Below are 26,673 nucleotides of genomic sequence, written 5' to 3' on the forward strand. Positions count from 1 at the left end.
CTTCACAGCTTTGGCCAATAATTTTTAAGAAAAAAGGATTTGCTTCATAGAGACTTTGGGCACATTGATCAGGTGTGCTGCAGGTTTGTTGCAAGCAAGAAAGAGGCAGGAAGCCCTAAAGTAAACCGCATTCTCACTTTGGAGGATAAATACACCTTTAGAAATACCTTGCTAAAACTACAGAAGACTGACAATTAAAAAATGCTGTGCCATACTGAATTCCAGTGGTTTCAATAAGCATATGAGGCAATGTCAAGCAATATGCTGTGATGCATTATTGCTCCTTTGGCAGCTCACTGGGATCAGTTTTCCTATATGTTCTTCCAGTCAGGTATACCACAAACATATTGATTCCAAAGTGTACATGAAAACAGTAACTGGCTTCAATAAAAAGCACATAATAAGAGCAGGATATAACCACTTGGAAAGAATTGCAGCCTGACTTAGAAAAGTGTCTTAATATCCTCCTTCTCTTGCTGCTTGCCTAAAAGTACTTTTAAAAAAATAAAGATGGTCCTTAATGAAAAATGGTCTCAGTCAGAAAACTGGAAGAGCTGAAAGAAAATCTGAATCAAAATTTTCAGCTGAATTCTCTCACTGCAATGGAAACTAAGTGTTGTAAATTATTTGTCTGATGTCTCTCTCTCTGCCAAAGCCTTTGTGGGTGACAAGTGGCCCAATCATTTCAGCCTCTGTTTCCATTATGAATAATTAAGTCTAGTGAAAGATACCGACTCAAAATTCATACTTATCTCACCTAATAATATTGGTATTCCAACATATGCAAGACATAAATTCCCATTTATATTGTAGGGTGATTAAAAATACTGGATCTAGTATAGACCCAAATTCAAGTGTTAGGTCATGGTAAGGCATGATTTTTCACTAACTGCTGAGTCTATTTAAAGTAAAATGAAGAACTCTTTAAAAAATTGAATGTATATTGCAATTTACTTAGAGTAAAGAGTTAATTTACTTAGAGTACTTAGAGTAGATCTCTTGGGCCTCAAATTCAATGCTGAAAAATTTCTAGGTTTGGTGTAGATTATAACTAGTAAGAACAATGAGCATCTTCCAACATTTTAATGACACTTCTTTGCATCGTCTAGATAAAGGAATTGAGGGGATGATAACTTTAATAACTTATTTAATTTATTATTTGAAAAGGAAGATTTTGAGGATTTTCAGCGGGAGAAAAAAGACATTAAAAATACTGTGCATTCTAAAATTGGGGGCTTTATTTATTGAGGAAAAATTAAGTCATCAATATTATAGCCCAAGTAAGCACTTGTCTCTAATTCTGAAAGGGTTTATTTCTTTAATTGTTCTTTGATTTTACTGCCTGGAGACCAGCCTGCTAATTTTATTCATTGCAGAGGCATTATTAACCACACAACAGCGCCCATTGCCACAGGCAGTCTCAGTGCTAGCTGCTATCTCTTTGTTTTTGTTTTGTAGAAGTGTATTCTTTTGGCTGCTGTGGCAACTGTTTATTACATACATTTACCAAAGTACCTCCTGATATCACTGTAGCATCTGGGTAGGCAGCTGTGACTCCCTTTCCCTTCCCTACTCCACTGTTGCTGCGGCTCCCACTCTGCTTGCTCTTCATTTTCTAGGGAAGGAAGGAAACAAAATTACTCTACTGTAATAAACCAGCCCATTAGCATTTTTCACCCCCTCCTCACTTCTGGAAAAAGGTGCAAAAATAGTAGGATTTGTTGATGGCTTTTGATGAGGGAAAGGAAGCAGGATGTTAGGAGCAGTGGGATCTGCACGTACCTGAAGTGGGGAAGGATCCACCATGATGAAGGAGCAATGAATTGTCAGCACACAGAGAGACAGTGGGAGAGAAACTACCCTCAGGCAGAAACTAGAAAATACATGCATACAAAGAGTAATAGCCAGTAACAAGGGAGTAATAAGGCTCAAGAGGTGGTGGATCAGGTGGGCTTCCAGGTTGCAGGGAGCAGAAGACAAGACTGGGACAAGAGCAGAAGAAATTCAGGAGATAACCTGTACTGCTGGCACTGTCTGTATCCTAACACTGCCTGTATCCATTCCAAAGTTACAGAAATATGGCAGTGCCTTACAGGACTGTGATGCCACTGCTTCTCAATGGCATGTTTTTGCACTTTGTTGAATAGTGGGTTGGGGAGGTGGGTGTGAAACAGCTGGCGATGTATCAGCATAGCTGCTGCTGATTCGCTTCTTCCCAGACTGAGATTATCCAGCAGCCACTCGCCCAGCACAGCCCCCTTGCACCTCTCATGGTTGTCCCCAAGCACAGAGTCAACCTTGAGCTGTGGTGCAGACCAAAGCAACACTTCTGCTTAGAAGTTAGTTTCATTATTAGCACCTTAGTTTCATTATTGGTATCATGTTTAAAATATAGAGCAGAGAGTAGACTAAGTTTATTTTAATGAAGCTTCATATCTGCTTCTCAAGAAATGTATCTCATTGAAAGCTGAATCTGCAGTCTTCTGGTTTGCCACATCCATCTTCTCACCTCACCAGCTGTGGTCTTAAATTATTTTGCCAATCTTATTGAGCTTTTGTATCCGCTTTGCCCTCTAGGCAAATGGCTTCCCAGAAGCATTCAGAGAAAGCAGCTACAGGCAGGATTTGTTCCTGTGTATCTGTTAGATCTGCAAGAAGTGGGATTGCAAGAAACTGTTGTAGTACTTAGAAATGAAGATCATTCTGTAATGAGCTTCTCTCCTCAGAGGGAAAGCTCCTAAAAATTGAAGCCAAGACTCTGCACAATGAAAGACCAGGAAGAGAAATGGCCTTCCGTGTGTCTTTTTTCCTACTGTTGTAAGTTACCAGAGATAGTTGAGAGGGACTGCAGCCTGGCTCTGATGTGTGTTTCTGTGTGCTAAGGCAATTCAGATTACATAATGCAATACTAGGAGTGAGTTGCCATAGACAATGCCATGGAAAGTGAGTTTATGGGCATTAGTAAGATATCCTGCTTCTGCTTTATTCTTCACTGTTATAAAAACCCACTCTCTCCACAAGAATCTCTCCATTTCTTTCTGAGTCCTGAGGAATAGGAAGGCCTCCAACCAACATGCTTTCCTGTTTTATTTGGCCTGATCAGTTCCCTGCTATGCACTGTTCATGTATCAGATCTAGAAAACCATTGAAGTTAAAATCCTACATGTTTTGTGCTACAGGCTTGCCTTTCCCTTGTGTTAAAGAGTATCCATTTTAATGGTGGATACCTGCAGGATTCAGAGACCAAGAACAGAAGGGAAGAAACTGAAATAGTCCTCATTTTCCACCTTGCCAGAAACACATTACAAGTTTAGGTTACCTCCAGTCATAGATGCTGGGAAAAAATGTGACCCCTCTCATCGAGAAATATAAGGTAGATTAAAAATGATAACATTATTTTGACCAATCTGTTTTGTATGACTACTTGATAATCAAGGTAAACATAGTTATTTTCTTGACCTTCTGTATTTTGACTTTTTAAAATTACTCTCTGGAAATTACGTATATTTGTATACAAATGACAGCTAAAAATCAACTGTACTTTAATAACATCTCCAGATAGGTTTACATCTGGTATATCTCATGAATGCTGTTGTTTTCATACAAGTCCCATAATACATTATTTTGCATTTAATATTTTAGGATACTTTAAATGCAGGGAAAGCTTGGTGTTTATAATGCATTGCACTGGACAAGCAGTTTTTAACAGCACTGCTTTCAAGTGGCTGCCTGCCTAAATCACATTGAGGGAATGGAAAATACTCCATGTGGTAAGCATATTTAAAGCAAAGTTAATTCAGTTCTAGTAGCATTTGAAGTGTTTTGCTAAGAACTGTAACTGATGTCCATACATTTCACCTGCAAGTATCTATGAAAAGCCATGGCAGAACTGAAATATAGGAGAGGCAAAGGAGAGTGGAAATAAAAAGACCATTTTACATGTTTTCACTCCTTTGTCCTGAATTTCATACACTCATATGGGTGTTGTTCTGGAAGAAAACTGGCTCCATGTCCACCTATTCCAGCTCTTCCACTGAGCAAACCTCTGCAGAGGTGAAGTACAGTGTTCTGTGGAGGGTCTCATCAGCTGCATGGGAATAACAGCAGCAGACAGCTGGCTCTTGGCAAGTCATTAATAACTTCAAGTCTCCAGGAGCTCAGCTGCACCTCCTTGGTCTTATGTTACGTATTCCACTTGGGAGGTAACACTGGAGAAGTAGGGAGCACCAGTTCAGAGCCACACTACAACCTCTCTGCTGGCTCCTTGATTGTCCCACCCCGCAGAGTCACTGCCTGGTCAGCATCTGGGCTCACCCTGGGAGGCTGCACTGCTGGTCTCACAGCAGACCTGTCCTCCTAAGAGTCCATCCAGCTACCTCAGGGTTCATCCACTTCCTCCTGGAGCTGCCCAGCCACCGTTGTCTCTCCCTTGGAGCTGACTGTGTAGCAGCAGGGTAATCACAGGCAGCCTGTGTGTGCTCTGGCCCTGGGTCAGCTGAGTTCAGGACAGATTTAGTCTGCCCTTTGCTGAGAGGGTGCACATCTAAATCTGTTCTTCCAAAGATTACAGAACTTCAGGCACTGAGCTGTTTGGTGCACTTTCTTTGAGATCTGGGGTTTGGTTGCCAGTAACTTTAATAGAGCTGGGATATAAATCATACTGAATGTAAAACATTTGGGCTTCAGTGTGTCGGGCAGATATCCATGTAGCGAGGAGGGTAATTAAATCCTCTTGCATTTTAAACCTCACAGAATAAGGCTCAGGCTGACGTCTTGCACATGTGGGAATTTTCTCTGGTGAAATCTGTTCTGGTTGCCAGTATTGTGGATAAATAAAAAACTTAACAATTAAGAAAGAAGGAAAACAAAGATAGTACACCTGTCAAACTTTTTGTATTATTAATGCACAAATGAAAAACCGTGATGCTTGTGCATGCTGTTGCCCTTAATACCAGCTGTTGCCTGTGCACATGGGCTGGTATTTCACATGGCTGAACAGCCCTGCTGCCAGCAAGCACTCAAACAGGCAGCATCAATAACAGCAGTCTTCCCACACTCCATACAATTTAAGCTATTCTTCAAATTAATAATAATACTTAATAAAGCTTCATCTCTCATTTGCAAAGAAAACCATCAATTAATGTTAATCAGCATGCTCAGAATGTGATCAGGCTGGGCTTGTAGCTGGACGTGCCGAAACAGTTCAACTGGCAGATGGAGCGTTTTCCAACTATTCTAATTAATGACTGCTCATTTCAAATGTTAATGCAATTAAATAAATAGGCAAAACAAATAAAAATAATATACAGTATGAAATTGCCACTGTCAGAGAGATTTCAGACCAAAAAAGTCAGCCTCAGTCAAATGCAGAAAGGGCCAAACCATCCCCTCCTGGCTAAATAAGTTCTGAAAGAGCTAGGGCTAGCTTTTGTTACTTATTTCCAACCATTTCTCTGGAAATGACATTTATATCACTTCCATTTTAACCTCCTGGCATCGACTGCGGAATTGCTTCTTTAAGTATTAGAACATTTTCCTGCAGAAAATGAGAAGGGATTCCTTTCACATATTATGGGCTTTTTTTGGTGTAAGATTTAGACTTGCCTTGCTTCTTGTCTTTTCTATTTGAAATAATTGCCTGCATTTTTTAGGAGTTTTATTTTCTGTGAACATTGTATACCATACCACTGATGTAGGACTGCATTTGTTTGGGCTTATAAAGAGTTCAATTAGCCCCTTAATGCCTAGTTCAGTCACAATTAAACCTTCCCTGTTGACTCAGGATTGGTCTTTCTAAAGGCAGTGGAGGTGGTTTTAATTATTCATTCTCTGGTTTGTTTCTTACAGCAGTCTCAGCTGTGCTTTATTATTCAAAGGTTAATGCAAACTGAGAACTGGGTAAATTAAATTTGTTTGGCAGCTAGCAACCTGATGTATTATCGACACTGTGAAATATGGATGGCAACACTTCTGCTATTGTGCCACTTAAAAAGCCAGATTTCATCTTTAAAACAATTGCTAGTTTTGTTACTATGGCTGATAGAAAATGAATGTTCCATAATGTTATAGTCTCTGTAACCCATTATTGTTGAGAAAGCAAGGTGGTTTAGAAAGCCAAGAAGCATTAACAGCTATTATAGAAAATGGATGTAGGTACCATGACTAATGAAGTGCTCTGCACAGGGCTGAGTCGTGCAGCTGTATTCAGGGAATCGTGCAGTCAGAAGTTTTAATGAAGGGAGCCCAAGGAATTGCAGGTGAAAGCGGGTTTTATTAACTTCCAGTGAACAAAACGAATAGTTGAGCAGCGAACATGACATGATGTCGTATAATAATTGTGTGCCTTGGGTACATTGTGAGGCATGGAGCATAGCCAAGAGCTTTCAGCTGTTCTACACACTGAGTGATTCCACAAACCCCTGTACGCTGCAGAAACCTTCACTGCTAACATAACAAGAATTGTTTCACAAGAAATGCCTTAAGACAATACCACATCACTTTTCTGAGATATCTACCGGCACTGCCTTCCTCTAAAAAATATTAATCAGAAATCTGGAAGTCACTGTTCCAATTGATCGTAAATAAAATTCAGGTCCTGTAATCAGCAGCCTGTGAATGGAAAAGTCTTCATATGCTTTAAGAGGCCATTCTGAGTAAAATACATATTTATATGGACAGGTATTATGTTGTATGAAAGGAGGCTGTGTTGGCTTTTAGAAGAGTCATGCCAGGAACTTTTATTAGTTCATATTTTATTTCATCTTTTTCAGGAATTCACCATACAGGTGAGAGACTTTTCTTGCTCATACAGGATTATGTTTTGTACATTTTGAATATTATTTCAGTACTGTGTTTCAAACCAAGGACTTTGAATTAAAATAATCCAACACTTCCTCCTTATATTATTTTTAAGATAGGACAGTGATTGCAGAGTGAAGCAGCCTTCTGTGGTAGTGACTGGAGGCCTTAGGTTAGGAACACGTGCAGCTGCAAGGTTGGTTGTACCCTGCTCAGTCTTTAGTACAGTCTGTGCTGTGTAATGTGTGTAATTACACTGCTGCTGACTGAGCAGGTAGGTGGATGAGGAGGTAGGTGAAAATAGGATGGCTTGTGAAGCAAGACAGTGACAAGACATCTCAGCAAAGTCTCTATATCCTTGCACAGTAAATACTTCACATCTGCCCACTAAAATATTTGAAATAAGACAGTTGGGAATTTTTCTGTGCTTATTTGAATAATTTATGATGTGATTTTAATACTTCTTCCTGGCTGAATATATCACTTCTCTGACAGAGCTTAGGACATCAGATGCATGTTCTATCTAACTTAATGAATGTGATACACAATTTTAGTTTCTGGTGTTACAGCAGAACCAGCAGCACTACTGATAGAGTATAACTGATGCCGTATATCCTTGATTCTATGTGGTTATTATATTTTTGTTTTCTATTTTAGTGCTGGACCCAAAGGAGACAACATTTATGAATGGAGGTCGACTATACTGGGGCCTCCAGGGTCTGTATATGAAGGTGGAGTTTTCTTCCTTGACATAACCTTTTCACCGGACTATCCTTTTAAACCACCCAAGGTTAGTAGAAGGATATTCAAAGTCTGATAGGAGTCTTCTCCTGCTGATATTTTTTAATGTGTATGTTGGTATATCATTTTAGGATAAAACATAAAACTTTCAAAGCAATAATGAATTTTTAAACTTGACTCTTTTGATAGAAAGAATTTAAATAACTGGCTACAGTTTGCTTGCATGCTGCCAGTATAGCTGAATGCATATGGATTTATTTAGAAAAAGGTTGCATAATTTCCAGTAGCTATTTTTTTTTAATTTGGATTTGTTTCTAATATGAAGGTGCTTGCATTTGAGTTGCACCCTTTATAAGTAGCTGAAGATACTTAATCTTTACTGTTGACCCATATAATTCACCAAGCTTGTATGGCTGTCTGGACAAAAGTATGCACCTATTTCATTACCCCATATAGTATCTGCAGGTGCAAGATATTATAAATAATTGCTTTACATCAGTTTTCTGGAAGAATGTGGAAATATGGTACCAAAGTCCAGAAACTGAAGTGACAGAGATTTACAAAAATCCTTAGTAATTCTTTTTATAATGCTGTCTATAATGATTCCAGACAGAAACAGAGAACTGTATCAATAACATAAAGGTGACAGATCATTACCATGATTAACTTGAAATGTCAAACATGGAAAATCTAGTGGTTAGGAAGACTGCAAAAAAAAAAAAAAAAAAGGTGTAATGTGTCAATACAGAGCATCATCTCTAAGCAGAGGTAATAACTGCTGGGGAGGATCTCAGAATGGGACTTTATTCTTGATCACAGGATTATTGCTAACCACCTGCATAATGTATTTATAAAAAAGGCCAACATCCTCCTAAAATGCATCCTGTGGCCTACAGAGTGAAGTAATTGCCATGTCAGGTACATGATGCTTAGAAGTCCTTATCTGGAAGACTGAGTGCAAATCTTTACACACATGTTTGATAATACGAACAGAATCCAGGAAAATTTATCCTGCAGAGCTGTTAATAGAATCAAATAAATTGATGGGGCTGTCTTCATGAAAGAAAGGAAAAAGAGGTGCATTGTTCACCTTGCCACTCTGGAGAGTGTGTCTGGAAGACCTGCATGGAAGGAGCTATGAGATTAAAAATACTTACCTTGTTTATGACACATTTATGAAAGGATGGGTGTGCCATGTTGGTCTATAATAGAAAGGATATTGCATTAAAAGAGGGAGAAGTCAGTTCCTGTTTGATTACTTTGAGTAGATTATTGAAATATAAGTGCTATATATAGAATTTTAATGCGACAGTAGTAATGGTTACAGTAGTAGATAACATTGATATTACCAGGAAAGATTTTGTAAAACAAATGAGAGATGTGAATGCAAAGCACTTGTCATTTTGTAAATTGAACTTTCCCAGCCAGTAACCTAAAGATGGGTGAGTATAGCAGTATTAGAGATGGTCTAACTTTGTTTCCCACTTTTGGTGTTCCAGTTTAGAGAAGCCTTGATGTCGCTGAGAGGTCTTAGAGGAGTTGTACACCTTGCTGACTGCACAGTTTCAGATTTAGGCAGCTGTTGTCACATGGTGAAGAAAGAATTTGAAAATTTATGATGTCTTCTTCAGTTTATTAAAGCTCTAAGCATGCTGAACTGAGTCAGTTCTGTTCTGTTCTGTTCTTCTCCTGTCCTGTTTTTCCTGCCTCCCCCCAGTCCAGCCCACTATCTGGACAAGGTGTGTTTTAACAAGCCCTACTTATGTACTTCTTTCTTGGTCTTGATCTCTTTGTGCTAGCTGCCATGCAAGGGTTATATTCAGTCCCCCCAAAAAGTTAAAATTATAATTTTAGGGGATAAAATGACTTTATGGTGTATAAAATAGAGCTTGAAGTTCTCTCTCTCAAGAGCTAATACATAAGAACTAGCTCTGAAAGACAAGTTACAGGGAGGTCTTTTGTCATTCTCTCTGTTGAATCTGTTGAGTCTTGAGGCAGTGTATGCAACAGACACCCTTTTAAAATAGAAGTTGAAGGTCCAGTTTGCTATTTCACCACAAGGTAAAGTCTTTTTCAGTCTGCACTCAGTTGTGCTCAGCAACTGTGTTATTTTGAGACATGAGTAATGCAGCTGTACATTGCTTATTAATGAAATGTCAAGCAAAGAGGCGGTTCTTGTCCTGCTCCCTAATAGATTTGATTGTCTGCCTTTATCTTGATGCCAGTTGTCACTGTAAGAAATGTATGCATCTAAATCATCTAAATGTATGCATCTAAATGTATGCATCTGTATGAAAATGTACTGCTTGATAAAGGATAAGAGAATTGATGATGCCATATTGTCTTAGTAAACAGCCAGTTTTATGTTGAGGGGAATTGTCATCTGTAAGAAAGTAACTTGTGTGTGTGCACAGGGGACTAATGTCAGATATAACTGTGTCCTAAGCGTGTGTTGAACACTTGGATTCTTACTCAATTCACTTCAGCCACACTTCTAAATGACCCCTCTTTTCAGTCCTGCTGTATGACCTCACAAACTGTTGCTATTTCATTACACCTGTTTTCCAGACCTTATGAAACTCATTCATAGGTAAAGTAGTTAGGGAAATCCCTTTAATTGAGCAGCATGGGAAGACCACTGCTTATCATAAGGTAGCTGCCTGTCAGCGCTGCTGGGAAAGGGTAGTTAGATATGTTCTCCCCAAGCTGATCTCTAGCAAAAGAAAGGTAATGAGTACATGGAATATAACACATGGCCTCGTGGTACAGTGCTATCTGTGTGCTGGCATCTCTTCTACTTCTCCACAAGATTTGTGATATTTTGTGCTGTTCTCAGAATCGTGGATTATAGGGTTATGGGCATAGATCATTTTAGATTTCTTTGTAGTTATATTCCAATTTTTTCTAACTCCTTATGGCTCTATCGTCTTAAAAAACCTAGGGATAAAGTACAAGACTGTGAAATGTACTGAGAAAGACATAAAATGTATCCTGAGTGTTGGCAAGATTACCTCCCTGTAAGAACATAGCAGAAAGGGTCTAATTCACATTTTTCACTATGATTGAGTTCATAAATTGCTCCTGAGATTTCTGTGGGCCATTTTCGTCCCTCATTCACTATGAAGTAAGGAAATATTTAAACAAGTACTGTCAAAATTGATCTTCCTAAAATGTGACCACAAAAAACCTGGGAAGAAACAGAAACTGTATTTCCCAGATGCAATTACTTGGACCCAGCCTGGGGTTCCAAAGGCAAGGGGCCTAATCCACAGTGTGTTAAAATCTGCAGAAAGATCCCTTTTCCTTATCTCTTCTCAGATGTTGTGCACTCCATTATCACATCCATACATGTGTATGTCACACATGGATCTTGAGGATGGTAAAATAATTTTTAAGTAAGAAAAATGCATTGAAAGTTTATTTTGGATATATGTCTTTTATTTTTATTGCCATCATTAAAATATATTTGTGGTGTAAACACTGTTCAATTTGTATTATACAAAGTTCTTGATATTTTTGAGGGGTCCAGATTGCTTCTATAAACACTGTTGATGCCTGATCTGATCGCTGGGCACCCTGTTGCATGTTGAAAAACATTAATTAAATAAACAACAGAGACCACATTTGTACAAGTAAAGATGTCCTATATTTTGGTTTTTCTTCTTAACAAATATACAAAGTAATTTTCATTTGCTGTTCCAGATAGTTAATCTGCTTCTCTACTTTCCCTTTAGCACATAAAAGAATCACTCTTTCATTCAGGTTTTGTTTAACAAAGAATAAGTATCTATACAAGTTTTCACTTTCAGGTATTTCTTCAGTTTTTGTGGCCTCCAACATTCTCAAGATTTTCAAGTTTTATCTCCATTTTCCACATTAATTCTCCTGTGTGATCCAGTTCACATTTCAGGTTTTGTATAGCAACGTGTCACCATCATCAGGTTTCCCTTCCAGTCTGCACCAACAGACTGCAGATCCCCTATGGATCCGTAGTTTTCATTTTGTCTGTCCTTGCCTGTCAGTGTTTTTCCAAAGTTTAACCATAACCATAGAATCAAGTTAAGTTACTCTTTACCATCACAGAATAAACCATGTGGTAAGATGGAGTGTAATTTGCTCTCATACTGTTAATTTCTTCCCCTTTGAAGTCAGTCTGTTTCAGTATTTCAGCTTTGTCACATGCCTTGAAACTGGACTCCAAATTTTTTGAGCCAGAGGTCACTGACCTTTTCAGCTCTGCTTTCCTTATAAATCAGTGGCATTTGGCTTCACTCACAACTGCAGCACACTCATGAAGAGGAGGGAGTTGTTCTTCCCCAAAAAAGTTTACGTCTGTGTGACCAATGCAGCTGATGGGAGTGATGGAGGGCCAGCCCAGCCTAACTCTGATTTAGCTATACAGCCAGAAAACAAGATCTTTAGAACAGCTCATCTGAGAACTAACAAATTAGCTTTGGCTTTCTGGGAGGCTCTAATCAATTAAAAATATTTCCTTGCCTCTGCTGTGAGGAAGCTGCTGTGGCACTGCAGCAATGAGCTCAGCACCTCGAGGGCTGAGTCAGCAAGGAAGCGGCAGGCTGCACGATCACCGCTCTCCCCTCAGCCTCATCCTCAGTGTCACGTTGGTTTTATGAGATGCCTGGCTGAAGGAAGGCATGGAACACACAAAGTGAGGCATGGATGTGGTGATGAGCTCACTTTCTGCCAAAGGCCAGATGCTGCTGAGGCTTCAATTTTGGTCACAAGGTGAGGTTTCGCTTCAGCCCAAAAATACAGCATGTAGCATAAGGGACTGAAAAATAGACAAAGCTGTGCCCTGTTCAGAGTAGAAATGAATAAAAATGCTTAGATGACCTGCCAAGGAAATAACCTTACATTTTTTCAGTGGCTTAATGACCTCCTCAACCTTTTTTAGAAATACCTTTGAGATTTCTTTTTCCTGCCAACTATCTTCCTTTCATCCTTAATGGATTCAGACAGTTCACCCCTTGGCTTTAACAGAGGAAAGGTCTCTCTCTCTCTCTCACTCTCTATCCCATTCAATACCCCAAAGCTCTTTCTTTGGGGGATTGAATGGGATCTAGCCATGCATAGATGTCTCTTGTGGGAGGACATGTGTTTGTATGTGTGGGTGTACATGTATGATTATATGTCCATGTGTATTTGAGTAGGAGGTATCATGTTTTTTAGCCTGGTCTGACAGAAAGAATTTCACCTCAATTTCTGTCCTCAGTCCACATAAGAAATCAGTGAATTCCCCAAGTATGCAAGGTTTTGATCTGAGATTCTTTGAAATTTAGCCATCAGTACAAACACTACAGCTTTAGGTACACTACACAACTGAAGGAAAGGCAATAATTTCACTATCCTGCATGCAGTCCCTCTGGAGCAGGAAGCTTTGACAAATCAGGAAGCCATACCAGTCTTTTGTACAGGTGTTTGTAGAAAAATGCACGCTCTTCAAAAGAACTTTCCTCCCAGGAATTGTCACTGCACTGGAGTCTGCACTTTCCTCAAGAATAATCTTTATTAATTACTTCTGCTCTCATATTTGACTATGTTCAGTCTATTACAGTGTCAATTCAATTTAGCTGTGGCGTATACAATATGGATGTATCTATCATTATCCTAGTATACTGCTAGCTGTATTTTTGGATTTGAGTGATTTATAGAATCTCTTAATCCCACTTCTACAATTAATCTTGCTAGGGACTTTAATCTCAGCTGACTGAAAAATGGCTCATAGGACTTGAAAGCTGCAATATGCTAAATCACCTCTAAATCAAAATTAAAATAACAGAAAGCTCTGTTTTCTGTTAAGTCCTATGTAAGTCTCCTATGTAAGTCTCCTATGCCTAACAACTCACTGAAAAACTATTCTCAGCACTTGAAAGCCTAGATGGTTTAAATCAGCTCTTGGACTACAAGGGAGGCCCTTTTCCTTTTTAAATATAATACACAGTGTATAGAGTCTGATCTTAATGGCAATATTAAACATCTCTTCAGGTTTTTTCATACATAATTGTAATATAGCACTATAGTCTCAATGCACTCAATAACCTTTTGTGGAATTCTTCTTCTGTGGTAGACACTTTCAACCTATTTTGTAAGTTCAACCTCATGTCTGAGGGGGCAATTCTTTTTGTTCCTGGCTTCTATTCTACATGTTCATACTCTTTTTATATATGATTGGCTGTTAAGGACACTTTTCTCTGCAGTGTAATAGAAAAACAGTGCTTACAAGAGTAGATGCAAAAAAATAAACACTCCTTGGTATTTCTAACCTACGTTGTTAAAATGAACCTTACTAGGCAGACATGCGCTTTAAATTGCATTTATCACTGCTAACACAATTTACTCTTGAAGCTCTAAAACTCCCTAAGTACAAGCCCATTTGACTGATCCCTTTCTACTATCTTTGGAACCCTGATGCAGGCAGGGCTTCATTGAGCCTCCTCTAGCCCCCCTTCCCAGATATTGCCGTCATAAGGGCAGCCTTCAAACGCGGCGCTCTCCTGTCAGCCTTATCCTTTACATTCATTTGCCTCGTCATACCTCTCTCATAGCCTCTGTCACATCCTATTAGCTCTCAGTGCCGTGCTGTGCTGCTCACAGCTCTTTGCAGCTGCCTGCTGCCCTCCCCGTGCTGCTCCTGGTGCTGACGGTGCGGCGCGTTCCCACAGCGCTGCCTCCGCGGCCCCTCGGCTGTGCCCCCGCGCTCCCTTGTTCTCCTCGCCCAGCCTTTCCATTTGCATCTCCTCGCTGAGAGCAGCCCGGGAACCCTTCATCCGTGACAGTAAATGGAGCTGGCAGGTTTTCCCAGCAAGTGAAGGCTTTGGGTGTTTGGAGGCAGAAATCAGATGCGGGGGCATCTTTGAGAGGGAGAAATGGACAACCGACCAGCAGCAGGCCATTGTCAGAGGCAGCAGGAGCAGCCCCAATCCTGCCCTTCTCAGAACAGCTCTTTCCAGGAGTGTGAGCTGCAGAGTGCAGTTCCCATGCTTGCACACCTGCAGTGAAACAGTTTGTTCCATAGATCTCATCCCTGGGATGCTCCAGCCCTGGAAGTGTTGAAGGCCAGGTTGGATGGAACTTAGAGCAGCCCGATCTAGGGGGAGGTGTCCCTGCCCATGGCAGAGGGATTTTGACACTGGATGATCTTCATGGTCCCTTCCAACCCAAACCATTCTGTGAGTCTGTGATGTCTTCAGGTGGTGCTGAACCAGTTTGCAGTGGTACAGGGCTCTGGACAGCTCAAACCCAGGTGTCTGCTTAAGTAAGTGTAATGTCTCCCAAAATGACAGAATGAGAGTTTTAAAGTGGAGGGCATAGATGTGAGCAGAAATATGTTAGACTGAGGAGAGAATTAATAACTATGTTTTATTGTGATTAAATGCAAAATACGTGTTTGATAAGGCAACATCATGGAAATCTCTGAGATTTCCTTTCAATTCATTTATCTGATAATTCTTCTAGTAATTGGTAAATTGAATTGCCAATGACTCTTCTAATGAATAGCCTCCTTATTCACTTTGTTTACAATACACTAATTTATATCAGTAGCTTCTATTGATTTATTTAATCTTGATGCAAACAGCTCTATCTAACTAAGCTCCTCCTGTTTTCCTTACCAAGACTTAGGTGGCTTATCATTTCTTCCAATTTCCTGAGAATACCCAGTACACAAAGCTCTTTAAGAGGTCTTGTAGAGGCATTGTATGGGGAATATCTTCTGCCTCACAGCCTTGGTTTCCATGTTGCTTGTCAAATATATTTTGGGAAGACAATTTGTCTGTTGGAAATTTCAGAAGCTACATAATTCGGCTGTATCAAGCCTGTTTTTCTACTTCATAAAATCCATGTGATCTAAAAATACATAATATATGTGTTGTTTCTTGTCCTCTTTTACACATACACAGATAAATATACACAAATGTGAGAGAAAGAATTTCTTGTACATCATTACTATGAAATGAGAGCAGATGGACTGATCAGGACAGAAAACTACTAGTTTTGAAGTCAGTCTGCCTAAGACTTCTTATGTATGGAGTACCTAAATACCCAGTGCCTGTTGGAATTGGGTGAGGAAGAAGAGGCCCCTGTTTCTTAGAATAAAGTCTAGGAATAAAAACTTGTACCAGGAGCACCATGCATGAGCACTGTAGTGAACTGAGAGAGGTGTTTGCGTAGGACAGTACAGCCTGCATGCTTTGAACTTCAAAAGGGAGGTTTTATTTTATAAAAGTTAAATGGTCAGTAAATCTTTAAAAAAAAACTTGCTCTCTTATAAGAGAACTTTTTTGCTGACTTTCCATAAGGAACTGCTAATTGTAAAAAAGATTATGCTGATTGTGTGAAAATCATTTTATAAAAACTCATAGTGACTTTGCCAGAGAAAGCTTTTGATGCTTGGCAAATTACCATCTTGTTTCTATTCTGAACATCCCTAACCCAAACAGTAATCCATTTTCCTTGTCCTCTCCTTCTCTTCCTTTGTTTTCAGCAAACTTTGTACTGTTTAGGACTTTTCTTCTCTCTCTTGGATACATCAAAGATTATCAAGGTCCCTTTTTACTTATCCTGCTGTTAAATCTGGGTGCAAAATGAGTGCATTTATATAATATAGATATTTATTTATATAATATAGTGCTACTGTGCTTATTTAATTTTTTTCCCCTGCAACACTGTTCAATGAGGCAGTGAGTAGTTACTCAGCTTCATAATTACAATGAATATAATGAATAATTACTCACATTGCATACTGATTCATTTTCAGTAGTATTAAAGGTGAACTCATGTGGATGCTATTATATCCATTTAAATTGTTACCACTTTTGGCTGCTGATGTCTTGCATGGTGCATTTCGCCAAAGAAGCAGATCACAGTTTGTGTATCAGACTTCTCTGCAGGTCAAGCAAACGTAATTACAGTTTATTATTTACTGCTAATGCAGATACCATGTATTTTCCTTCAATAAAGTTATTTATATCTGTTTTTTACCAAGTAAAATTAGATGTAATCAAGTGTTTTGAGAACTAGATGAAGTTCATTTCTTGCTGTAAACTTAAAATGTACTCTTAAGTAATGAGCATCATATGGCCAGTCATTTTTTGTACACTCTTTGTGATGAATCATTAAGTATCTCAACAATTGTTCATGCTACAAATATGTACTAACAAACTGGAAATATTCCACCCTGTCTTAGAAAGGCAGCTTCAGTGCTCATAGATAAATGAAGTGCACTTTGTAAGAAATTAAGGGTGCTAATTAATATAAAGGTTATTGCATGAGTGTTGTGTCATTCAGAGCTATATACACTTTTCATTTAGACTGTTTTATTTTTCTCACATGACTGAAGAGTGTAGGCCTGATCTTGTTTTTATTTTCTCTGCGTGGACAAATGTATTGCTCATAAAGTCTGACAAACTGAGATGGGAACAACTTACTCTCTCCTGAGCTCTATGAACATCATCATAAATGGCATCATATTTTATATATATATATATATATATATATATATATATATATATATATATATATATGTATATATAAAACATTTTCTGTATGCAGTACAACTTCTTCTACTTCAGGTAGTGCCACTGCAGTTTTATTAAAGCAGAACTCCTGGGGAATATTTGAGGAAGACAGAAATTTCATCTCAAGCAGGCATGCAGGATTCCATCCTTGTAAGAAATGAAAGTTCTTGAAAGGAACTTCCCAAAATTGTGGGAATGAGAGCCCTGGGATCTCAACTCTGCTTGCAGTGTTACCTGAACAAAAGGAGGTTGTTTTTGTTTATTTTCAGACTGGCTCTGGGAATTTTTCCTCTCTCCCTACACAGTCACCAGGCTCCAGTGACTGAGAAGCAGGAGGTGAGGGTTTGAACCCAAACAGGCTGATGAAAGCAAACCCTCAGGGCACACTGTAAGCCCTTGCATGTAATTTGTAAAACTAGGGAATCATTTCTTCCTCCTGATACGTTTTTGAAGAAGATTGCAACTGAATTCAGTGAAGTCCGAAAGTGTGTGAGGTGGTGTACCAGGCACCGTAGTGACTGTTGTGTTTAGACCTCCGTGCAAAAGAAAGATATTAAGTTATTTTAAAACTACATAATGCTGGGGAAATGGTCTTAAAAATCACTTAGAGATCCAGAAATTATTTATCTTGCCTTCAACTCGTTGCTTCCAATCACTCAACTGAAATCTCTCTTAGTTTCCTCTTCCCAGGTTTTATAAACAGTCTTTTTTCAGTCCTAAAACCTACTCAGTGAACAGCCAGACACAGCTTTGCACGTTTGGCATTCAGCAGTAGATGACAGATGAGTTTATTATTGTTTACTTCCAACACTGATTGAATACAATTTGATTGAAAATAAATTCCATATCATTACCCTTTGGAAGTTTGTTTGTAGTGCTCACAGTTTTCAGAAGGTAGTCCCATTTTTCCCTATTCCCCATAACTTGCATTTTCCTGACCTATACTTTTATTCAACAAAAATTAGGTATGCTTTTTAAATTCCAGAATGAAAGAGAATAAATCCATAGAGAGCACTTATGGTTCAAGAAAATCCATAAATTTCTCCTCTACCATTTAATTGTCTGAAGGTGACTTTGCCTGCACACCCACACCCTCCTTAGAGCCCCTGCATGAGGTTGTTTAGGTGTTTTCATTAGGGGATAAATGGAATTAGAGTCCAGCATTTAAAGGAAACATTTAAGTGACATCAAAGGTAAAAATATGACCATAATAAAGAAAATGCAGTTCCCCTGGAAAGGTATTAACACATGACAGAATAGGAGAACCCTGCATAACCTTATAATGTAGGTATGGTAAGCACAACATGCAGAAAGTTCCATCTCAGCACTTCCCACATTATCAGCAATTTGAGGCAACACATGGATGAGGAAAGCAATGTGTTATCCCATTTGTTCTCTGCTGCCTCGGGGTGAGAACTCTGTTACCTGCAGCCTTGAGGCCACAGTTTCCAGCATATTAAGGCTGTCATTAATACAGCTTCTTCTGCAATTCTAAACACTGTGATTATTTACATTAATTGATTGAATTTATTTTTTAGTATTAAAATTAATTAATAAAATATAACATATTGTCATTATAAACTAACTAATACGTTGATTATTTAAATATTTAAATGCCTGCCTGTCTTAGGTGACATTGGTGACATTGTCAGCGCTAAGCAGCAAGCCTTATCTTGCCTTTCCAAATCTCACAGGTTTAATATGTACTCAACAGTGAAAAAATGCTATATTTCTGGTCTAAGCATTTTCTAAAAACAGCCTTCTAACTGCAAACAGGTGGAGTCTCATGTACAATTATCCACCAGGTGATGGCAATGGAGTGTTGAACAGCTCATGAATGACATGAACTACCTCCATTCATCTCAGTGGGTCTGAATCCTGCCAAATTCCCAGTGTCCTTGTTTCAGTGCTTCAGAAGCAGCTGAGGCAGGGGAACAAACGTGTGGCAGTGTCTGTCCTCTCTGCTGGAGGCAAAACACTTACACTTAAAATACAGACTCAAATCAATGACCTCTCTGAAGCAGGTCGCAAGCTCAGACTGACCTGTCTGTAAATATTTTAGAGGGTATAATTTAATCTGTGCAGTGGATTCAGTGCTTCCCCCACATTCAGTGAGACCACACATATCTTATTACTCAGTATATTTAGATGCCACTGAATGAAGTCCTCCAATTTTTCATTGTGGAAGTATAGGGATGCACCTTAATTGAAGTAAAATACTTGAGCATAGGCTTTATTCCAATGGTGTACTGAAAAGTTAGCATACAATACTTAAAATTAGGCAGGTGTTTTTACTGAGTCCTGGGACATCAAGAGTTCCTGGAGTTAATCTACCTAGGGAATAAATGAGTACCTACAATTCCTAGGATGGTCCTCCACACCATCTCTCTTTCTGGGCACTTTGTGTAAAGTAGTTTATGGCTTTTGTGCATTAGCAACCTTCCTTGTTCAAAATAGCTTCCCTTTGTACACAGACATTTAATTTTATCACCAAATTATAATTATTTAAATAAATTACATTTTGATCTCACTGAAGACTTCCTTCCCTCCAAATGCTGAATGTGCTTGGGCTTCTAATGAGGGGGAGAAAATAGATCATCCGGCTAAAGCTTTTGGATTAATTGAGATCATTGCACCAGAAATATTTTAAATTTTCAGAGAAGTCCCTGAAGTGAAGCACTTAGGCTGGAAAACAATAAGCAAAACCACAAGTGAACAGGAAAAAATGAAAGAACCTATAAATATGTAGGGTATGGAGTAGCAAGCTTTCAAATTATCCAATTAATTATCAATACCTTTAAACATAGAAGCATTTAAAAGCTGATGAACTTGCTTTGTAGGGTTCTTTAGTGCAGAACTCACTGGTGCATGACAATGGGCTCCAAAGCATTTTTCCAGATCTATGTGGAAAAGTACTTATGAGAAAAAGTATTTATTGTTGAAGGCAATGTTTTAATACCATAAATCTACTATCTTTTCTTTCCATTATTTTGTCAAAGCATCTTGATTTAATACAAAGGGCAGAATTTTTCAGGGTGCTAGAGAATGATTTCTATAATTATTTTCTGTAGAAGCAAACCAGGTGCTGTATTATTTCACTTGTATTCTCTCTCCTGCTTGCTGAGTGGCCTGACAATCCCTCTCAGATCACTGATATCTCTGATACTGAAGAAAATCAGAAGAGGAGCCTGCCTGTCTCCAGTTTGCATTACTCTCCAGGCAGGGGTTTATCTGTGGAAGGGCAGGGCTGGGTTTGTAGGCACTCCCACTCACATTAGCACTGTCCCAGAGGAGGGAAGAGCACATCTTCCCTGAGTCAGGGAATGCTCTTGTCTCCTGCCTGCCCAGCCCCTCTCCTGGCAGGGCTCTTGCTGCTGAGGTAGATGTCTGAAGTTGTACATCTTAGTTTTAGATTTTAGGAATATGTCCTTGAAACCATCTGGATGTGGCTTGTCATTTGCATAGAACTGATGGAGAAATTAGTCCTTGATGGCCTCCTGTGGTTTTTTTTCACGTTGTCCCTTCTTATCCAGTAGCCCCAGTATTCATTCTGAGCTACGAAGTCAACATTCCTAACTGAGCTTCTTTAAAATAAAAAGCCTGTGTCTTCACCTTGAAAAAAGAGGACATTATTCTGGGCTAAAATAATTTCCTTGGTTTGTTACCTATGGGATCACCTGGAAGACCATATGAAACAGATACATAAATCATCAAAATAAACTACTGAAAAAAAAACCCCAAAGGTGTTTGCAAACAATTCCACTGATAAAAATATAACCTAAAATTTGGAAATAAAAGGATTTTATTTGAGCAGCCTTTCTTCAAAATATTTCACTTCAGTTTTTTCTGCTGTAATGCCTCTGCTTTTTTTTTACAGCTTAATCTATTGTGTCAAATGATGAACAGATGAAGACAGTAAAAGAATCTGTCTTGTTCTGACTTCCTTCAAAGCGTGAAAGAGCCGTGGACCTGAGTTATGAACATTGTCCAGATTAGGGGCTGGAATTGTTGGGGGCTTTTTTTTGCCATTTACAAAATAATGAGATTGATAAGACCAAGGCAGGAGGAAGCTCAGGAAATGTGTCCCATTCTCAGCCTGCACAAACCAGTTTCACTGCGGGCCACAGCTGCAAGAGGCAGAGTTTATTTCCTTTATTTTGTTTTGCCCAGTCTTTAACCATCAGTAGCAGCCTGGAAAGCAGAATGTTTGTTCCTATGGTTCTTCATTGCTTAATAATTGTGCAGTTACTGGCTTGAACGCTGTTGTACTGAGACATGCTGTCCTTTCCAGGTAACGTTCCGGACAAGGATCTACCACTGCAACATTAACAGCCAAGGCGTCATCTGCCTGGACATTTTAAAGGACAACTGGAGTCCAGCGTTAACCATTTCTAAAGTTCTCCTCTCCATCTGCTCCCTCCTCACAGACTGTAACCCCGGTAAGATGAATTAACTTTCATATCTTCATTCATTCGTCATTCACATTTGGTCACCTCAGTAATGTCTGGTCGGTGCTCTGCTTTACTGGTACCTACTGAAAAAAAACCCCACAAAAATGTAAATTTTAGATGCCGTTCAGATAAATAGTATAGAAAGAAAGCAGAATTTCAGAAGCTCAAGTGCAGTTTTGGTACTGGAGGAAAAAAAATTTAATTCAGAAAGTTTGATCAGTAGAAAATACCTTAGTATGCATAATTTGGATATTACAACCAGGATATTACCACACAGAAATATTAATGAGTTAATAAATATTGAAAAGGAAAGCTTTCATTTAAATATGCTGATAATGTGGTCTCTGAAAAGAATATTAATAGCACAGACAATGATAGATGCCTAACGCAGACTCTACAAATAATGAAAATTAGTTTAAATGAGGTTTATTCAATATCTTGGACAGCCTGCATGAGTATTCAAAGCAAGCTGTCATTCTTATTAACTAGCATAGCACTTAACCTCTCCCCTCAGCTCTTTTAGATTTGTTTTATGCCATTGACCACTAGGTCTGTAATTTCCACTTTCTCTTACCCTATTTACAAACACATAATTCTGACTGTAGCCTTGAAAAACCATAATATATAGAAATTACTAAAGAATCATTGAAGAAAAAATATGTGATCTGTTTATATGTCATGAGGGTTGTTGCTGTTTGTTTTGTATTATACACTTCAATGTTATTTTTTATTTGCCCTAAAGGGGCAAATTAAAAAAGGTCTAAAATTGCTTTGAAAGCAATTTTGAGATTCTGGCATAATCAGGGGCTGAATAAAAAGCTGTAATATTGAAATATTTCAAAACTCAAAATAAGAAGAGAACAAGCAAAGATGTGATTGACTACTTTTATTTTCATGTGGGTTTGTTGCTGTATAGAACATTGAAACCTGTGGTGTTCCTTTCAGCTCAGAGGTGAAGTTATAGAGTGTTACCATTTTCGGCACATTTATTTCAGGTGGATTGAATGCTCTCTGCTAACGTCTCTGAAAGATTGATTTCTGTTAGTGTTTGGCCAAAAATATGCAGAAGTGTCTGTTGGTAGACAGGCAGATAGATGACAGAAGTGTACAGCAACCAAATTAATATTTGCTCATGTGTCTTAGAGACCAGCTGAAGAGCTAGAGACACTGCTAAGCTGTATAGGGATTGAGGAATGGGCAGTGAATGCATGCTCTCCCGTAGGGATACAGATACTCGCTTTGGAGGGATACAGTCATCTTTAAAGCTGGACGGTTTCCAGCAGTGATTTGAAATTTAGAAATTCACTACTTATGGCTTCTCAATCTTAAATCCTTACAGACGCTGTCAAACAACAGTTTTAGCATATCAAGTGTGTAAGAGGAATACTGAAAACAATTATCCATACCGTATTACCATGTACAGCAAGTTAACACACAAAAAATGGGAAGTTCTTCCATTTAGCCTCTTTCAGTTAGCAGCCATAGGCATTGTCTTGATCACAGTAAACAAAGCAATCTTATGACATTTCATTTTCAAATCTTCTCTTTAATTATGAAGTAGTTTTGGATTTTTTCACTGCTTCACGGTAAAATTTTCCCCTTTTTTTGATGAATTAGCACAGTTTCTTAATTTGAATCCCAGTCTCACAAGGCACTGGTGGCACATATTTTTGAAGTGCTGAGTCATTTTCACCTTCCTTGGTAATTGCCTGTTTCGTGTTAGATATTCTTTCATTTAAAAGTAAACTTTGAATGTTAGTGATGAACAACAGAAGGCTTGCAGAAATTTACAAGTCCTTACTTTTCATCCTATTGCCTAAGAGGATTTTTTCTGATATTTTATCATTAAAAAAATATTGGTCACTTACCATCAGATGGAGGGATGGATGGATGGATGGATGGATGGATGGATGGATGGATGGATGGATGGATGGATGGATGGATGGATGGATGGATGGATGGAAAGATATGTCACTGATACATATGCCATTGAAGCATATCATATATATACACATAAGTAGCTGCAGAAACATGCATATTTATTTTTTACAGCTAGGAGTAATTTTCTAATCCCTCAGTCCTCTCTTCATCTAACTAGTCTGCCCTTTTCTAAAGGCAGAAACACAACAGGGGTCTCGATTTGATAAGCAACTTTGAACTCTTTTTTTTCCACCATTCATCAGCCAGAAGCAGATCAGGTCAAATGGAAAGGCAACATTGAATCTCCCACAAACACAAACACGCAGGATGGGCGAGTCTTCCACCCTGGCCTCTGAAACGAAGAATCAAGTATCAGTTACCCCCTACTCTTACATTTATGCAAATCTTCATTAGAACAACAAATAGGAGTGAGAATGGCAGCTAATTTAGCCCCAGTCATACACAGTGATTAAGCGGCGCTGAAGCACAGCTGCAGCTTCATTGGCAAGCGCTGCTATTCTTCTCCAGCAGGCTGAGCAAATGAAAAGAGGTGTTTGCTCCTGCCGCTCCTGTCATTCACACAGTAATCTACAAAAGCCACGAGAGAGTCTCTTCCCTCCCTGGTTATACATCACCGCCCTTTGTTCCCTATCACTCCAGGCAGGAGCAAGTTTGTCCTTTTTAAACAGCTCGTACAATCCTTTACTCATAAGCTGTCTCAGACCCTTCAGTCCTGATTATTATTAATTGTCTCTGTTTTGCTTGGCACTATCAGCCACTAAACTGCGTTAATGAAAGGTCTGAATTTTGTAACAGCTGGCTGACTTTTCCATGGGGGGAAGGGGTGCCGTAGGGTTTGTGTATGACTGAGCACATGTGCATTTTCTGGGAGTGTGAGAGAGCCAAATGTATCAGAGGGATGGGAGAGATGGTGGGATGCACTAGCCCAGTCCAGGCATTAGTATTTTCCTTTGAGGTGGTACTCGAGGCCACAGCACACGTCCCTTTCTACAAATCAGGGCTCCAGTCCTGTAAATATTTGGCATGTGCATGAGCAACCCCACAAAACCTGATAGATACCTTCACCTGCATGAAACAGAGTGAGTGAGTGAGTGAGTGAGTGAGTGAGTGAGTGAGTGAGTGAGTGAGTGAGTACTGAGTGCTGAAAATGCCTGCTTCCAGTGTTAGCTGCTAGGGCTGGCCTGTGTGGGCAGTTAGTTACTGCAGAGTAACTCCATGTGGACACTCCCCACTTTGAAAATGTGTTAAGTTACAAAAACCCTTTTTGCTTGGACTAAAAGTCAACTACACTTTAAGTATTCAAGCAGAGCCTGGGGAGTGTAAATTTCCACACTGCCTTAATCCAAAGACCTTTCAAGTGCAGATGGCCATTGAGGTTTTGTGTTTTACTGAGTTTGAAGTGCTAAGCAAATTAATTATTTTTTATAGTTACAGAACTGGTGATGCTGATCTGGGTTAGAATGTTTATTTTTCTCAGCTGATCATTGCCATCCTGGCCCTGCCAAAGGTTCCTGAGCCCCAGGAAAAATATCATTTGCAAATGCTTCAGAGAAAATTATTGTAACATTGCAACACTTTTCTTTGCATGACTTCCTCCTTCACATTCAAAATCCGAACTTGGCTGGCCTGATTATCCACCATGTCTGAACAGCTTTAACATCGAATCATGTCTGCTTAATAACACCCAGCTAAGCCTTGATTAGAACATCAGAACAAAGCCTACCTCTCCCTCACACCAGCCTCTTCCTTTCTGGTGTCATCCTCTGGCTCTGGCTCCTTACCATTTTCCCCACATGCAAGTTCCATGGTCAGCGGTGATTTTATCCCTCAGTTGGCGTTCTGGAAGCAAATGCTTTGCTGCTTCTCCTGGCCCTTTTCACTGCAAGCTCCTGCCATGGGGATGTGCCAGGGGGTGCACACAGAGGAGGAGTGGCAGACTGAGATGTGGCCAGCCACGATATTGCTTTCCCACAAACATTAGGCTGAGCGTTTGGATGGCAGCTGTAGCCAAAGTAACTGCTGAAGAGCTCTACAGAGCCTCACTTGCTTTGCTATTTAGAAACCTCTGCCTGATTCCTAACCTGAACTGACTCACAGGGATTTTATACCCACTTGTTTTTAAGAAAGTCTTGTCCTATACCTTAAGTGACCATTTTTCTGTTTTTCACACTTGGTGTACTAATTAAGAACCATCCTCTTCCCTTGTTGTCTTTATTTGATGGACACTACCAGACATGTGTCTATGAGCCTCCTTCTGTAAGAGAGGCTTTCTGTTCCCCTGCTCATCCTCACTGCACTCATCCCTCCTAAATGCTCCTGACTCTTGGAGTTCACTGGGGCATAAGGCACAGCTAGGCAGACTAACCTGCTCATCATCACCATCATCCAGGTGGAAATATTTACTGCTCCCTGTTGGATGTGCCTATCTCACTTGGCAGCCCCACTGAAGGTTATTTCTGTCTTAGCCCTGTCATTTTCACTGTTTGTCTGCATTTATCCAATTGAGTGAAATGGTGGAGAAAGGAAAAAAGAGGAAAAAGAAAGAGGAAAAAGGAAAAAACAAAGAAAGGAAGAGCAGAAGAAAGAAAAGGCTTTTGCTAGAAAGGATGAAACCTCTGCATTAACCTCTGGCAAAGGATGTGCTCAAAAACCTGCCTGCAGTACCCACTTCACTGGGGTCAGCACTAGTCGAGTTGGTTGCTCTGCTCTCAGATGCTTCAGTGACATATTATCAGTGTAAAGATGCTTGTCTGGTCACCTTTTAAACTCACCAGAAAGTGTGAGGCAGTTTGTTTAGTGTTACCTGTGAAGTTTGCTGTGAACGTAGTTTGAAGCATGCATATCCTCACAATAAATGTACTTGGGAGAGTAAATGAGTAGCACTGCATTATTTTGGACAAGTAGCACTACATTACTTCAGTGTGAGACCCATCAATTTTTATAGTAGTTGCAGTTTCACAGCACATCTGAAAAGTAGACTATTTATGTTAAAAAACTCTGCAATGTACATTGTGGCTTTCAAATATATTGTACCCTGGTTACAAGTAGATGTGCTGTTTTTTACAAGTACTGCCATGAATCATGAATTTACTGGGTGGTTTCATACTTTGTTAACCCACATGAAGTAATGTGGCTGTGCATTTTAATGACTTACATTTATCTCAGCATAGATAAGCAAAGTCAAAGATCCTAAGGTTATGGGGATC

General features: G+C 39.3%; 1 protein-coding gene across 2 annotated transcripts in view; it reads left to right on the top strand.

Annotated features, from left to right (window-relative positions):
• The window catches only part of LOC131084372 (ubiquitin-conjugating enzyme E2 E2), a 199,080-nt gene that overhangs the window by 155,449 nt on the left and 16,958 nt on the right, over positions 1 to 26,673 (top strand). For both annotated transcript variants that reach the window (XM_058025786.1, XM_058025795.1), the window contains exons 4-5: positions 7,456 to 7,588; positions 21,367 to 21,514. In XM_058025786.1, the coding sequence (XP_057881769.1) occupies positions 7,456 to 7,588; positions 21,367 to 21,514 (281 nt within the window). The remainder of the gene's footprint in view (positions 1 to 7,455; positions 7,589 to 21,366; positions 21,515 to 26,673) is intronic.

The sequence above is a fragment of the Melospiza georgiana genome, chromosome 1, assembly GCF_028018845.1.
Source record: "Melospiza georgiana isolate bMelGeo1 chromosome 1, bMelGeo1.pri, whole genome shotgun sequence".
NCBI classification, from domain to species: domain Eukaryota; kingdom Metazoa; phylum Chordata; class Aves; order Passeriformes; family Passerellidae; genus Melospiza; species Melospiza georgiana.